Source organism: Brassica napus, chromosome C1 (genome assembly GCF_020379485.1).
Source record: "Brassica napus cultivar Da-Ae chromosome C1, Da-Ae, whole genome shotgun sequence".
In the NCBI taxonomy this organism is placed as follows: domain Eukaryota; kingdom Viridiplantae; phylum Streptophyta; class Magnoliopsida; order Brassicales; family Brassicaceae; genus Brassica; species Brassica napus.
This window is the reverse complement of record NC_063444.1, coordinates 6,474,426-6,490,376: the sequence shown is the minus strand read 5'-3', so window position 1 is coordinate 6,490,376 and position 15,951 is coordinate 6,474,426. Positions and strand designations below refer to the sequence as shown.

Here is a 15,951-nt window from a genome sequence, read left to right as displayed (position 1 = left end):
TTTTTTTCCGAGATTGTGTTTATAGGTTTTGGAATAAACTGCAAATTAACGTAATATAGTACCTAACCATGCAGACAATTTTTTAATTTATTATTTTATTTATTAAATTATATTAATATATTTGTACTTAATAAAAATAAAATATTAAAATTAGCTGATTAATTTTATTTAGTTATAATGTTATACAATGAATCAAGTTGTGTTTGATGTTTCTACAATTTCATATTTTGTGGTTATTCTAATAAATATGTAAAATACAATGGGTTGAACAAAAATATTATCAATTTTATAATATTATTATAAAAATATAACCAATGTAAAACGGGTTAAAATATATTGTAATTTTCTTCACTCTGATGTCATAAAATAAGTTGGAACCTACCAAGTAGAGCTTCGTAGTATATATTTTGAATTACTTTTCACAAACACAAATGGATGTCACAAAGTAAAGTTGCACCTTCTATTCATACATTTAATATATAAGACTAAATTGTGCTGTTTTAGCAAAACTAAAATTACAATTTTAATAAAATATTTTTCATATAAATTTCAGTTACTTAAATTAAAATAGTATAAAGGGTGGACATAATTCTTTCCTATCCCAACAAATTTAGTATACCTTAAAAACAAATAAAATAAATTTTATAACTTCAAAAATATATAAACATTTGAAATTATAATTTCTAATAAAAATTTTTGTTAAATCAAAATTATCCTGCGCTTTTAAAACGCTGATCAAAATCTAGTTTTATATCTAAGAGCAGAGGAGTATTTAGGAACCAAAACGACATCGTTCACTAAACAGAAGAAAAGTAGTTGGAGAGAACGCGTTGGCATTGGACGACGCAGCAGCCGGTACTGTTACAGAGAGAGAGTCACCTGCACTAGTTCACATTTTCTTACATCAAAAAGTCAAAACCATTTCTTTGATAAACCCATCTCCTCTCTCTCTCTCTCTCCGTTCTTGTTTCACTTCAATCTTTCACACGCAGAAGAAGCGTCTCAACCTCTTTTCTTGGAATGGCAGGCAGAGATATTCTCCATAAGATGAAGGTACTAATTTGGCTATTTGACTCTTCTTACTATGAGATCTCCTTGATCTGGTCTGGTTACCCCTTTGTTGTTTGGTCATGATTTTGACTCGTTTTAGTTCTTCTCTGTCTCCACTTTGAATCAGCTTCTCTGATCTTAGCAGTTTATCTTTTTAGCCGGTGATTTATTTAGACTTAAATTTTAGCATGTAATGATAAAAACTTTCAACTTCATGGTTCTGTCTGTAGATTCTGTGCCTAGATGTTAGTTTTTGATTTCTCTGTTATGTTTAAGATAGCGTTTTCTGGTTTAATTGTTTCTCACTGACTTGGTTTGAAGAATCTGTGGAGAGAGTGTTATCTTTTGATCTTGTGTGCTTGTATTAACTATATTTATTATTAATTTGAAGGCCGGGTTCTTTGGATCGGCTCCTGACACGGGAAGAGGCAAAAGCAAGATGTGGAAGAACATCACCCACGGTTTTCACTTTGTCAAAGGCAAGTCAAGCCATCCCATGGAGGACTACGTAGTCTCCGAATTCAAGAAAGTCAACAGCCATGAACTTGGTATGTTTGCCATCTTTGACGGTCACTTGGGACATGACGTGGCCAAATACTTGCAGACTAATCTCTTCGACAACATTCTTAAAGAGGTAAATAAATCTTAATTACAAGGCTTAAAAGTAAAATCCTTTGTGAATGACCTTTTGTTTTTTTTTCTTCGCAGAAGGAGTTTTGGAGTGAGACGGATAATGCTATAAGGAACGCGTACAGATCAACAGACGCGGTGATACTGCAGCAGTCTCTTAAGCTTGGTAAAGGAGGGTCAACCGCTGTAACGGGGATACTAATCGATGGTCAAAAGCTAGTGGTTGCTAATGTTGGAGACTCGAGGGCAGTGATGTCTAGGAATGGCGTTGCGCATCAGCTCTCAGTTGATCATGAACCTAGCAAGGAGAGGAAAGATATAGAGAAGCGAGGTGGCTTTGTATCAAATATGCCAGGTGAAAAAAAAAGCTGTGTATATATATATAGTTACTTGACTAGTTATGGTGTATATATTGACTTTCATGACGCGTTGCAGGGGATGTACCACGAGTTGATGGACAGTTAGCTGTTGCGAGAGCGTTTGGAGATAAAAGTTTGAAGATACATCTGAGCTCAGAACCAGACATTACGCACCAGGCGATTGATGATCAGACTGAGTTCATCGTTTTTGCTAGTGATGGTATTTGGAAGGCAAGTCAGATGACTTCAGTGGTATCTTCTTGGTTTGGTTTTAAACCGCCAGTTAACTCAGTTGTTGATGTTTTAAGTGCAGGTAATGTCGAACCAAGAAGCAGTTGATGCGATCAAGAGTATCAAAGATCCACAAGCAGCAGCGAAGCATTTGATAGAGGAAGCTATATCTAGGAAGAGCAAAGATGACATCTCATGTATTGTTGTAAAGTTCCATTAGTCTCTTATTCTTTGTTTACCTTTTCAGATAATTTTTCTCTATAAATCTTCGCTTCAAGTTTGCAAGATTAAGTTATTTTTTCAAGTTGTCTGTAAAATCAGTAATGATGTTTCCCAGAAGATGTAATTTATTTATGGTAGCAATCTGGTTTATTTTCATACAAATAAATGAAATAAGAAAATTGAAACAGCCTTGAGATACAACATCATTATGTTCTTTGTCTACTTATTCTCATCTTCGAATCTCCCATTAGAGATACTCAATCAAAATCAAGTGACGTTTAAAGAGTTTGGTCAAAGGAATGGAGCTTACAAGTACATGCATGGTTTTTCGGTATGGGGAAGCCCCCGCCGAAATGGCACTGGTCAGAAAGAGCCAAAACACTTGGCTTGATTGAATCGAAGGCTGTGGTCAGAAACTCCATACACCTGCAAATCCGACTCCTGTCCTTAGCCATCTCACGGCGGCTACTGAACCAGCCGCAGCACTCGGCGGTGGGAGGCGATTCCTGTTCGACGAAGAACAGCTTGCATTCTTCCACCATAACGTTCGCCACCTCTAGGCACTCACGGGGCCAAGGACGGTCCACCTTGTCGGCGGTTGTGACTGCAAACAGCGTGCACGTCATCGCAAAAGCTACTTTCATCATCATCATCATCTTAACCATTTTAAAAAACAATTCTTGACTTGTTTGTTTTGATGTGGGCTTGTATGTTATCTATGTAACAAACGAAATCCTGACAGCTATCTTATATACTGTAAGTCTGTAACAGAACATTTAATTCAGTAACGCATGCACGCATGGTTTTAATTACTTTTTGGCCGCGTGGGAACTATTTTCAAAACAGAAAGAAAGCGTTTCCTCTATTCAAAAGGAACATATCTCAAAACTGACTGTGTTGTCGTAAACTTTACGTTCCCAAGACATAAAATTTAATATTATTTTTTTCAAAATTTAGTATATAACGAGTATAAATTATCTATCGAGTCTAATAGTACAACGGTTCCTCGACTGGTACCTCGTTGTGAAAAAATAACAACTAATAAGAACTATATAAACCCCTTGTGAATTGGCCATTTCATATGAATATCAACAACACAACAAGATGCACCACTAAATCATGCATAAACGATTAGTATATTCTTATAATATATCTATGTTAAATTGAATTCAAGTTTTATTGATTCGGCTGTCAAAGATAAAAACCAACCAAGAGAAAGAAATCCGATGTAAGAGCCCACTCCTATATTTGCTTCTATATGCTATAATAGAGTAAAATTTACTTCATCTTACCTCTATTTTTTCTCCTAAAATAGAGATTGTTATTTTTTCCTCTATATTTAGGGGAAGAAATAACATTCCTCTATAACAGAGACATATTTTTTCATTTACACAATAGTCTTTTAACCTTTTTGTGATTATAACTAAAATATATATTTATGTAGAAATACGTTCCAATTATTTTTTGTTTACATCATATTCTTAATGATTACAGTTATAAATAAAATAAATAAATAATAATATTATTTTATTTGAAAGTCAATTTTTTTAGCAAATAATACTTAAATTTTATATTTGAAACTAAAATTATTAATTATAATTTACTTATTAAAAATTCCACATAGATTTACATATTGATAACATATTTAAGTTGGATTTAAATATTAATTAATATAACATATTAAAACAACTTAATATTCTGGTAAATTACTTCGAATCTACAAAGATCGTTAGAATATTGTTCAAAGGAAATGGATGGACATGGAACTTGTTGATTTTTTTTGCTGGTTGCTTCAAATATCAGATAGTGAAGATAAATGATTCCAAGAGTTTTTAAGTCGATTCAAAAATATCAAAGATAAAAAAAAATTTATTTCTCATTTCATAATGCATTAATTGATTATTTATGAGAAAAGTATAATGATGGTTAGATAATGTCTACTTTGTTTTATTATTTTTGTTTAATGTTTTCTGTAATAAAATCTTTAAATTAAATAATATTTCACTTTTATGAAAAATTTCCAAAAGATATAATCATATAATGAATGAGTTATTTTTCAATATTTGTAAGTTAAAGGGTGTTAATTGTAAAATTAAAAAAAAAATCTTTTAAAAATTTTTCTTTTTAGAGGAAAAAATAGAGGAATACATTAAAGACAAATTCACCTATATTATAGAGTTCTTCTATTATAGAGAAAAAAATGGTGAAATACATTGAAGATGGTCTAAATGCGATGTCTACCAACAAATATTTAAATTAACAAGTTCGAAAATATGTTTAGAAACAACAATAGTCCAAACATGTGTAAGTTACGTTATTGATGATTAAGCCTTAATTTGGAATCCAGTGAAAATGATTGTAGTTATTGTATGATTGTTAGATGATAATATCAGTGACACTTAGGCATATTGTAAGGTTCTGAACGTATAACGTGGGAGATTTATATATAAGAATATTAGGTTGAACCGAAAGATAAACATCTATATGTCGACCCGGAGCATCTCCAAAAACAAATTCTATTTTGAAATTTCCAAAACTTTATATTTGTAGTTTAAAGGTGTTTTTTTCCAAAATCAAAACTTCAAACTCAACTTCGAAACTATTTGTATTTTATAATATGGTTCTTATATTTGTCATAACTAGTTTAAATTCATAAACCTTTTATAAATAACTAGCACATATATAAATATATCACAAAAATTTTAATTGATAAAATATTCTATTAAAATATAAAAATTTAAATAAAAATAACTTAATTAATATTAAAATTCAAAAAAATACCATATTATTCCATTAAATTATTTTTGTAATGCATATATGATCTATTAGTGCATTTCGAAGTAAAAACTAGCTCTCCTCATTTTTACTTTGTAGATTACGAGCTAAAAGTTGTTGAAATCATGTGATATTGATACTTATAAATACATTAGATCGTAACAAGAAAGTAAAAGAGAAACATAAAATATTGTTAAAAGACTAATTTTTTCCGATGATATTAATATTCGTGAATATATTCGATATGAACAAGAAATAATTGTACGAAAAAAATCAAAAACAACAACTACAACCATCTTCAGTTACACAAAAATATTTGATAATATTTGAAAATTTTGAAGGTTTTTGATCAAACTTACCTAACTATTAGTGTTGTTGTAATATTTAAATTTGTGTAATAGTTATGTTTTTATCTAATTTTTTAATTTTTTTTGTTAAGTTTCTTTTGTATATTATTGTTGTATAAATCTAGTTTAAATTTTTTTAAATCTTATTTTAAAGTTTTATTTAATTTTATGCGTAAAATTCAAAATCTGTAAACAAAATTTAAAATATTTATGAAATATAATTTTTTAAGGATTAAAACAATAAACGAGAAAATATTTATGAAAATTTAAAATATTTATGAAATATAATTTTTTTAAGGATTAAAACAATAAACGAGAAAATATTTATGAATCATAAAAGTGATGTGTGATTGTACGGACCAAAATACAAATATAAATATGAAACTTCAAATTTGAAGTTTTGAATAGTGAAACTTCAAATATGGAGTTTCACTCCTTAGAACTTCAAATTTGAAGTTTTGAAGTTCCTGATGAGATGCTCTTACCAAGCTTAAACTCGGTTACCTAACTTTTTAAGAGTAATGAATGTTTGTGTTTTAAAAAAAAAACTCCACTGACTAATTCACTTTCTCAGGAGTTTTGGAGTGACACGGATACTGCTATAATGAACGCGTACAGATACGCAGTGATACTTCAGCAGTCCCTTAAGCTTGATAAAGGCGGGTCAACGGCTGTAACAGGGATTCTAATCCATGGTCAGAAGCTAGTGGTTGCTAATGTTGGAGACTCAAGGGCAGTGATGTCTAAGAATGGCGTTGCGCATCAGCTCTCAGTTGATCATGAACCTAGCAAGGAGAGAAGATAAAAGAGAAGCGAGGTGGCTTTGTATCAAATACTCCAAGTAAAAAGCTGTGTATATTACGGTTTTGGTACCAGATGTATGTATTACCACGAGTGGATGGACAGTTAGAGCTAGGCCTGGGATTTTTATCCATAACCGAATACCCGAACCGGAACCGACCCGAAATGGACCGGTTCGGTTCGGTTTCGGTTCTAGGCAATTTATCCGATGGGTATTAGTGTTAATTATCCATGGATATCGGTTCGGTTCCGGTTTTTACCCGAAACCGAACGGGTACCCGTTTAACCCGAATTCTATGCTTAAAAAACATAGATTTGTATATTTCGAGGGTTGAACCCGGGTTGGATAGGCAAAGCAACAACTGCAATACCACTAGACTAGTTCAACTTCGTTGTATTTAATACATATTACTAATATATATACGATTTCTATTAACTTTTTTTTAAAAAATAAAATAAATAAATAAAAAACTGGTATATAATTATTTTATTTTGTAAATATTTATATAATTCACATAAGAAACGGGTACCCGGAACCGACCCGAAACCGGTAGTACCCGATCCGAAACCCGAACCGAAATTTACTAAGTACCCATTGGGTATAGAATTCATTTATCCGAAAAACCCGGACCCGATCGGATCTTATCCGAACCCGAACCGAATATCCGAAGTCCCAGCCCTAGTTAGAGCTAGGTCGCGAGAGCTTTTGGAGATAGAGTTTAAAGATACATCTGAGCTCAGAACCAGACATTACGCATCAGGCTACTAATGATCAGACTGAGTTCATCGTTTTGTTAGTAATGGTATTTGGAAGGCAAGTCAAATGACTCAAGTGTTATCTTCTTGCCTTGGAGTCAGTTTTTTCTAACATGATGATGGTTGTATGTGCAGGTAATGTCGAACAAAGAAGTAGTTGATGCTATCAAGAGTATTAAAGATCCGCAAACAGCAGCAAAGCACTTGATTGAGGAAGCTATATCTAAGGAGCAAAGATGACTTCTCCTGTATTGTTGTCAAGTTCCATTAATCTCTTATTCTCTATTTCTTCTTTGTCTATAAACCACCACCAAGTTTGAAAAATGAGATATTTTTTCTAAGTTGTGTCTGTAAAAATCAGTAATTAATGATTGTCTCCCAGAAGATGTAATATATTTATGGTAGCAATCTGGTTTATTTTCATACAAACAAATGAAACAAGAAATTGAAACAGCCTTGAGATACAACATCATTATGTTCTTTGTCTACTCCTCTGAATCTCCCCATGCTCTGCAGAAATAGAAAAAAAAAACAAGATGACATCTTATACTGTCAGCCGTAAGATACAAAAAGCAAGCAAACGTTAAAGAGTTTTGGTCAAAGTAATGGATCTTACAAGTACATGCGTGGTTTTTAGAAATGGGGAAGCCACCGCCGAAATGGCACTGCTCAGAGAGAGACAAAACGCTTGGCTTGATTGCTTCAAAGGCTGTGGTCAGAAACTCCATACACCTGCAAATCCGCCTCCTGTTCTTAGCCTTCTCACGGCGGCTACTGAACCAGCCGCAGCACTCGGCGGTGGGAGGCGATTCCTGTTCGACGAAGAACAGCTTGCATTGTTCCACCATCACGTTCGCCACCTCTAGACACTCCCGCGGCCAGGGACGGTCCACCTGGTCGGCGGTTGTGACTGCAAACAGCATGCACGTCATCGCAAACACTACTTTCATCATTATCATCTTAACCATTTTACAAAAATTTCTTGGCTTGTTTGTTTTGATGTGGGCTTGTATGTTATCTATGTAACAAACGAAATCCTGACAGCTATCTTATATACTGTAAGTCTGTAACAGAACATTTAATTCAGTAACGCATGCACGCATGGTTTTAAATACTGTTTGCCGCGCGCGAACTATTTTCAAAACATAAAACGAGCGTTTCTTCTAGTATTCAAAAGGAACATATCTCAAAACTGACTGTGTTGACGTAAACTTCACGTTCCCAAGACATAAAATTTGATTTTTCCAAAATTATCCACGGAAGCTATGCTGTATACAACTAACAAGAACTATAAACACCTAGTGAATGGCTATTTCATATCGAGTATCCAAGAACATAACCAGACCTACGTACCACTGAATCATGCATATTAAGGATTAATACTGAGGCCGATTGTGTGGCAAAATCATTGCTTGCTATGTGTGTAACAAACTCCATTTTCGGAGAGTAAACTCTAAGTAATGCAATGTTGGTTTGGTCAAAAAAAAAAGGGATTAGTCTATTCTTATAATATACTATCTATGTTAAATCTAATTCATGTTTTCGTATGAGATTGACTCGGCTGTCAAAAACTAAAACAAACTATTCTGATATAGGTTTTTCCCAAAAAAATAAGAAATCTGGTATAGGTGCGAATCGAGATGTCAAAGTAGACCGTAACCCGTGGGTTATGTCCAAGTAGCCCACTGGCGGCCCGCGGATTGCAGTTTGTATATGTATGTCGAGATTTTACAAAAGAAAATTTTTATGATCTTTTTTATAAGTCACATTCATTGTAAAATGATGTTCATGGTATAAAACTACATAACATAGTTTAAAATGACATTTATAACATGAAAACTACATAACATATTTTAAAACCACGGTTGGCCCGCAAAACCATTTAACTAGGTATGGTAGACTTTGACATATATATAAACCGTAACCCGCAGCGGGCTGACTCGCACAATCCATAGAAAAATTCAACCCGCTACGAATTGGGTTATTTGGACGCGAATTTGCCTGTCTGACATCTCTAGGGTACAATATCTACCCAACGAATATTTAAATTAACAAGTTCAGAAAAATATTTGAAAACAAAATAGTCCAAACATGTGTAAGTTACGTTATTGGTGATTATGATCTTAATTTGGAATTCAGTGAAAATGATTGTAGCTATTGTATGATTGTTAGTGGATGATAATATCAGTAACACTTTTAGGCAGATTTTAAGAGCATCATTATTGCAGGTTCTAAAAGAGTTTTTAAAGGTTTGGGTCCCACAAAAGTTGCAAAACCGGTTGCAAAAGGTTTGAATGAAGAAACGATCTTGGTGGGTTTTGTGAACTGTTCGCGGGCCACACCGACACGTAATTGCCCGCGATTGGTTCATTTTTTAATTTTTTTTTTTAAATCAGCCAAAAAAAAAAAATTTAGAAACCAAAAAAGTATTTCACCGAAAATGATGCTCTAAGGTTCTGAACGAACAACGTGGGGGATTTAAATATAAGAATATTCGGTTCAACCGATCGATTTAACATATATAGTAGATGTATAGTGACAAGCACCAGACATGAACAGATAGATAGACAGATTGGGAAGTTTAGATCTGTAATTTAAAACTATATGAATTGAAACACAATAATCAAAAGTGGGCAAATATAAAGTATTATCCTCATTTGTCGCATATAACGTGAGAGAATCTCTACAATATTATGAACACCAAACTTTTTATCCAAAGTCTATAGTGTAGAAAGTCTGTAATTGACTACTAAATTTTTATTGTAGTATTTCTTCTATAAATACTTTTTGTTGGCTTCTTCATACAAACCACTCAGGTTACAAACTCTACAAACAATGAGCTACTACAACCACCTCATAGTTCCTACCCTTCAAACCGAGACAGAAGCACAGACTCAAACGCAGGATGCTTCTGACAACAACGTTTGGCGTTTCAGGGGCAGCGACACGGCAGCTAAAGCCTCTAGCGTCATGATGAGAGTTAACGTCTACAAGCTCTTCGATCTTTGCAGCCTCGAAAACAAAAAGAATCTTCTACCTCTTGGGCACGGTGACCCTGTTGTGTACCTTTGTTTCCGCACGTCCATCCACGTCGGGAACGCCGTCGTGGATGTTATCCGCTCCGGAAAGGGTAACTCCTACGGCCCAGCCGCCGGAATTCTCCCAGCTAGACAGTAATATTCTTTCTTACTTTCTACTCTTAATATTCTTTTAGATGCAATTTTGGAGGCCATAAACATTTATTATGAACTTTAATAAATAAACTTAAACAATTTAGAAATCTATGTATATTATCTTCAAAAGATTTAGAGAACAAGACCAATATTGTTTCACTAAATTATGTTCAGAACCAGCCATGTTCTTTAGTATGTGCAACTAAATTTGATGGAATGTGTTTGTTAATCAGGGCGGTCGCTGATTACGTGAACCGTGACTTGACGAATAAGGTAACGTCTAGCGATGTATACATGACCGTGGGATGCAACCAAGGGACAGAAGTGGTGATTCATTCGCTGGCTCGACCAAATGCTAACATCCTTCTTCCACGGCCTAGTTACGCTCACTTCGAGGCCCGTTCCATCTTCAGTGGACTCGAGTTCCGCAAGTACGATCTACTTCCCGAGAAAGAATGGGAGATTGATCTCCAAGGCATAGAAGCCATGTCAGATGAGAACACTGTCGCAATGGTTATAATAAACCCTAACAACCCTTGTGGAAATGTCTATTCTCATGATCATCTCAAGAAGGTATTGATTCACAACTCTAATAAGCTTTGATTAGAGGGATATTGTACATTGTTTGTGATGCATGAAACTCTTTTTTTTTAGGTTGCGGAGACGGCTAGGAAGCTGGGAATAATGGTGATAGCCGACGAAGTTTATAGAGAGACAATCTACGGAGACAACCCTTTTGTTCCAATGGGGAAGTTCTCTTTGATAGCTCCGGTTATCACTTTGGGTAGTATATCAAAAGGATGGATTGTTCCTGGTTGGAGAATCGGATGGATAGCTTTGAATGATCCCAGAGGCCTTTTAAAGTCCACAGGGGTCTGTTTTTCCTCTGCGCTCATCATATTAATAGATGTTTTCTTGTGTTACAAGTAATCACTCTTGTTTTTTCTTTTTCTATCAGGTGGCTCAATCAATCCAACATAATATTGACATAAATCCAGACGTTACCACAGTGTTTCAGTTTGCGCTTCCAGAGATCCTGGAGAAGACGACTAAAGAGACGTTTGCGGAAAAGAACTTGATACTGAAACAGAACGTGGAATTGGTGTGTGATAGGCTAAAGGACATTCCTTGCGTGGTCTGCACCAAGAAACCTGAGTCCTGCACTTACTTATTGGTACCACTTCTATTTACACTTTTGATGATTCTTGATCAATTTGGGTGATTCTTAATAACAAAAATATTGCAGGCAAAGCTGGAGCTTTCTTTGATGGAAGACATAGAGGATGATATGGATTTCTGTATGAAGCTAGCCAAAGAAGAAAACCTCGTCTTGCTACCAGGTAAACACCTATATAAATGTAAATAAGTACATCAAAATGAAACAAAACAGCTGCACTAGTTGATACCGTTTTTTGCTTGAATATAATTTTACATTCATTCAAAAAAAAAATGAAAGATGAGTAGATTTAAGTTTGAAGATGGAAACCTTATCTTGGTTTTGAAGGAGTGGCTTTGGGATTGAAGACCTGGATAAGGATAACGATCGGAGTAGAAGCTCAGATGCTTGAGGATGCACTTGAGAGGCTCAATGGCTTCTGCAAACGTTATCAGAAGAAAACATAAGCTTCTATTTAAGCTCTGAAGCTGAGTGAAAATGGCGAAATCTAAACATCACTCGTGATGAAATAATTAACCCCACTAGTGTTTCTTGAATCATTCATTTCAAATACAAAATTATTTTTTCTATTTTTAATTTTATTTTTTTTTTCTGTCTGAACTTCTTTTACTCAATGTCAATCAAGTCTATCAAAATCAATAACAAAACAAATTATCGATTACATCTCATCAAGAAAACCAAAACAAATTTTTGAAAACTATATCTAAACCGGTCGAAATAAACCACACTGAAATTGTAATTAAGTTTTTTCAAAAATTTGTTTTACCAATACATTAATACTAGAAACAATCATGTTCCGCACTTCTGATAACATCGAATTTTTGTTCTACAACACAATTGAGTCACTATTTTCTAGCTAAAATAATTTTTTTTCTTTGTTTAGATATATTTGGGAATTAAATGATATTTGTTCTGAATCCGTTGAACAACCTGTAATAACCGAGATTCAAAATCAAGAAAACGGTTAAAGAGTTTGGTCAAAGGAATGGATCTTACAAGCACATGGATGGTTTTAGACATGGGGAAGCCAACGCCGAAATGGCACTGCTCAGAGAGAGCCAAAACGCCTGGCCTGATTGCTTCAAAGGTTGTGGATACTGAACCAGCTGCAGCACTCGACTGTGGGAGGCGACTCCTGTTGGACGAAGAACAACTTGCATTGATCCACCATCACGTTAGCCACCTCTACGCACTCAGGTGGCCAAGGACAGTCTACGTTGTCGGCGGTTGTGACTGCTAATTAAGTGCTAACAGCATGCACGTCATCGCAAAAGCTACTTTCATCATCATCATCTTAACCAATTTTTCTTCGCTTTGGTTGTATTGATGTGGGCGTGTATGATATTCTACGAAACAAAAGTAATCCTGACGCTACCTTATATATACCCTACATCTGTAACAGAACGTTTAATTCAGTAACGCATGCATGCGTGGTTTAAATATTTTTTGGCCGCCTGCGAACTATTTCCAAAACATAATAAAACGGTAACAAAACGTTTCTTCTATATTCAAAAGGAACATATCTCAAAACTAACTGTGTTGTCATAAACTTCACGTTCCCAAAGACATGACATAATTGATGCTTAGAATCTTTTAGTTCATATTATGTTCGAAACTTTGGATTATTGTGTCTGCGCGCGTATGTGTATGCAGCCATGCTTGTCCGTTAGAACGTCAGTTTATTCGAGTCGAGTCAAAGCATGATGGCGCGAGCTTATATATTTTAACCATGTTGGATTTAGTATATGGCGAGTTGAGAATAAAGAATACTCCATTAACGATAAAACCATTTTTTAATACCACTTATAGTTATTGTTAAGAAACAATACATATAGTTTCAAAAAAAAAAAACATATAGTTTCAATATTGTTATGTCACACAAAGAATCATTCATTCTTTCATGTAATTTGAAAAAGGTGTCATTTGTATTAGGTATCACCAATATTTCCACGTTTCATAATTCAACTTCTTACGTTTCATGACAATATTTTCACCAGTATTTTCTGGTTAATAGTAATGAAATTCAACTGTAAATAGGGCAATTTGTTTGGGGAAATCGAGCATTAGCAAAGCATCAAACAACGAAATTTTTACGTCAACATATTTTTGTATTATATTTTCTCCGTAATGCACACCGATAATACTATATAGTATATATTATCAACCTTCCATCCAAAGTCTATAATTCAAAGGTGTAGAAAGTCTGCGATTGACCAATACAATTTGATCCAAAGACTTTTGATTGTTTTCTTTCCTCTATAAATACTTCTTTTGTTAGCCTCTTCATATAAACATTCACCTTTCAAACTCTACAAGACTCCCAAGAGAATCAATATAATTAACAAAATGAGCCACCACAGCCACCTCCTAGTTTCTGCCCTTCAAACCGAGGAAGAAGCAGAGAGGCAGACGCAGTATGAGTCCGATAACAACGTTTGGCGTTTCAAAGGCAGCGACACCGCAGCTAAAGCCTCCAGCGTCACAATGAGAGTTATCGTCTACAAGCTCTTTGATCTTTGCACTCCAGACATCAAAAAGCCTCTTTTACCACTTGCACACGGTGACCCTTCTGTGTACCCTTGTTACCGAACCTCCATCCACGTAGAAAACGCCGTTTCTGATGTCCTCCGCTCCGGCAAGGGTAACTCTTACGGTCCCGCCGCCGGATTCCTCCCTGCCAGACAGTAATATATAGTCACTCTTACTATTTACTCATAAATATTTTCTTTAGAATCCACAGTTTAATCCCCTTTTATACAATATGATATGCTTATATTATTATTTTTTTGGCCTATTATTATTGTCCACAACTAGGAGTTAACTTTATATCGAATGTGTTGTTAATCAGGGCGGTCGCTGATTTCGTGAACCGGGACTTAACGAACAAGGTAACGCCTAACGATGTATATATGACCGTGGGATGCAACCAAGGGATAGAAGTGTTGATGCAGGCGCTGGCTGCACCAAACGCAAACATCTTTCTCCCACGGCCTAGTTACCCTCACTACGAGGCTCGTTGTGTCTACAGTGGACTCGAGGTCCGCAAATACGATCTACTTCCCGAGAATGAATGGGAGATTGATCTCCAAGGCATCGAAGCCATGGCAGATGAGAACACTGTCGCAATGGTTATCATAAACCCTAACAACCCTTGTGGAAATGTCTATTCTTATGATCATCTCAAGAAGGTTGCGGAGATGGCTAGGAAGCTGGGGATAATGGTGATCACTGACGAAGTTTATAGCCAGACAATCTTTGGAGACAATCCTTTTGTTCCAATGGGGGAGTTTGGTTCGATAGCTCCGGTTATCACTTTGGGTGGTATATCGAAAGGATGGATTGTTCCTGGTTGGAGAATCGGTTGGATCGCTTTGAATGATCCTAAAGGCATCTTCAAGTCCACAGGGGTCTGTTTTTTTTTTTTCTCTATTTCTGATTATCATTGTAGCTATTGTTTTTTTAGCTTGTGTTACAAGTAATCACACTGCTCTCTTTGTTTTTGTTCTGGTGACAGGTGGCTCAATCTATCCAACAGAATCTTGACATAACTCCAGACGCTAACACTTTGGTTCAGAATGCGCTTCCTCAGATCCTGGAAAAATCTAATAAAGAGATGTTTGCCAAAAAGAATTCAATACTAAAACAGAACGTGGACTTGGTCTGTGATAAGCTTATGGACATTCCTTGCGTTGTCTGCACCAAGAAACCTGAGTCATGCACTTACTTATTGGTAACACAAATCTCACTATCTATACTCCTGATGATTGTTGATCAATTTTTTTTTGTATTACTTTTCACTCTTAACAAGAGCAAATGTATTTGCAGACAAAGCTGGAGCTTCAGTTGATGGAAGACATAGAGGATGATATGGACTTCTGTATGAAGCTAGCCGCAGAAGAAAACCTCGTCTTGCTACCAGGTAATCATCACCTATAAAAAAAATGCATGCAAATGAGTACACAATAAATAAAACTTGAAAGTGTAGTAGTTTTTAACTTTTCTTGCTTTTTTCAGGAGTGGCTTTGGGACTGAAGAATTGGGCAAGGATAACGATCGGAGTAGAAGGCCGGATGCTCGAGGATGCACTAGAGAGGCTCAAAGGCTTCTGCCAACGCCATCTGAAGAAAACAGAGGCTTCTCTTCAATCTCTGAAGCTGAGTGAAAATGGAGAAATCTAAAACACTATTCTTCTATACAATACTCTACTACACACAACCAAATAAAGATGCGACACATGTGATGGTCACTGCATTTTCAATTTAAACTCTGTTTTTATATACAAATCCGATTCATTTGTTTTATTCATGTCATCAACTTAAAAAAAAAAAAAAGAGAAAATATGTAATGACATTTAAAAATAAAATAAAAAAGCTTCCTCATGTCCATCATGTCTTATCATCGTTACCGTTTAAAAGAGACGGGAGCCCACT

At 35.1% G+C, this 15,951-nt stretch overlaps 5 protein-coding genes and 2 pseudogenes across 5 annotated transcripts; 4 read left to right on the top strand and 3 right to left on the bottom strand.

The window, feature by feature from the left end:
* The first annotated feature begins 793 nt into the window (after nt 1–793).
* LOC106438254 (probable protein phosphatase 2C 58) lies at nt 794–2,633 on the top strand. Its single transcript, XM_048745435.1, has 5 exons — nt 794–1,053; nt 1,442–1,684; nt 1,759–2,035; nt 2,116–2,270; nt 2,353–2,633. The coding sequence occupies exons 1-5, from the start codon at nt 1,021–1,023 to the stop codon at nt 2,488–2,490; spliced, it is 846 nt and encodes a 281-aa protein (XP_048601392.1). The 5' UTR covers nt 794–1,020; the 3' UTR covers nt 2,491–2,633.
* Nucleotides 2,600–3,219, bottom strand: LOC125580634. Its single transcript, XM_048745436.1, has one exon. It carries the CDS (start codon nt 3,155–3,157, stop codon nt 2,771–2,773), a length of 387 nt encoding a protein of 128 aa, XP_048601393.1. The 5' UTR covers nt 3,158–3,219; the 3' UTR covers nt 2,600–2,770.
* A 2,916-nt stretch (nt 3,220–6,135) lies between these two features.
* Nucleotides 6,136–7,442, top strand: LOC125579758 (annotated as a pseudogene).
* A 100-nt stretch (nt 7,443–7,542) lies between these two features.
* LOC106373585 lies at nt 7,543–8,200 on the bottom strand. Its single transcript, XM_013813741.2, has 2 exons — nt 7,788–8,200; nt 7,543–7,681 (listed from the first exon to the last, which is right to left on the bottom strand). Coding segments are annotated over exons 1-2 (354 nt in total). The 5' UTR covers nt 8,140–8,200; the 3' UTR covers nt 7,543–7,679.
* Nucleotides 8,201–9,928: 1,728 nt separating this feature from the next.
* Nucleotides 9,929–12,458, top strand: LOC106358119 (probable aminotransferase TAT1). Its single transcript, XM_048745434.1, has 6 exons — nt 9,929–10,344; nt 10,578–10,917; nt 10,999–11,217; nt 11,303–11,518; nt 11,591–11,684; nt 11,849–12,458. Exons 1-6 carry the CDS (start codon nt 10,007–10,009, stop codon nt 11,965–11,967), a joined length of 1,326 nt encoding a protein of 441 aa, XP_048601391.1. The 5' UTR covers nt 9,929–10,006; the 3' UTR covers nt 11,968–12,458.
* LOC125579757 lies at nt 12,401–13,095 on the bottom strand (annotated as a pseudogene).
* Nucleotides 13,096–13,189: 94 nt separating this feature from the next.
* LOC106373574 (probable aminotransferase TAT1) lies at nt 13,190–15,902 on the top strand. Its single transcript, XM_013813732.3, has 5 exons — nt 13,190–14,205; nt 14,370–14,928; nt 15,036–15,251; nt 15,347–15,440; nt 15,536–15,902. Exons 1-5 carry the CDS (start codon nt 13,868–13,870, stop codon nt 15,697–15,699), a joined length of 1,371 nt encoding a protein of 456 aa, XP_013669186.2. The 5' UTR covers nt 13,190–13,867; the 3' UTR covers nt 15,700–15,902.
* The last annotated feature ends 49 nt before the right edge of the window (nt 15,903–15,951 follow it).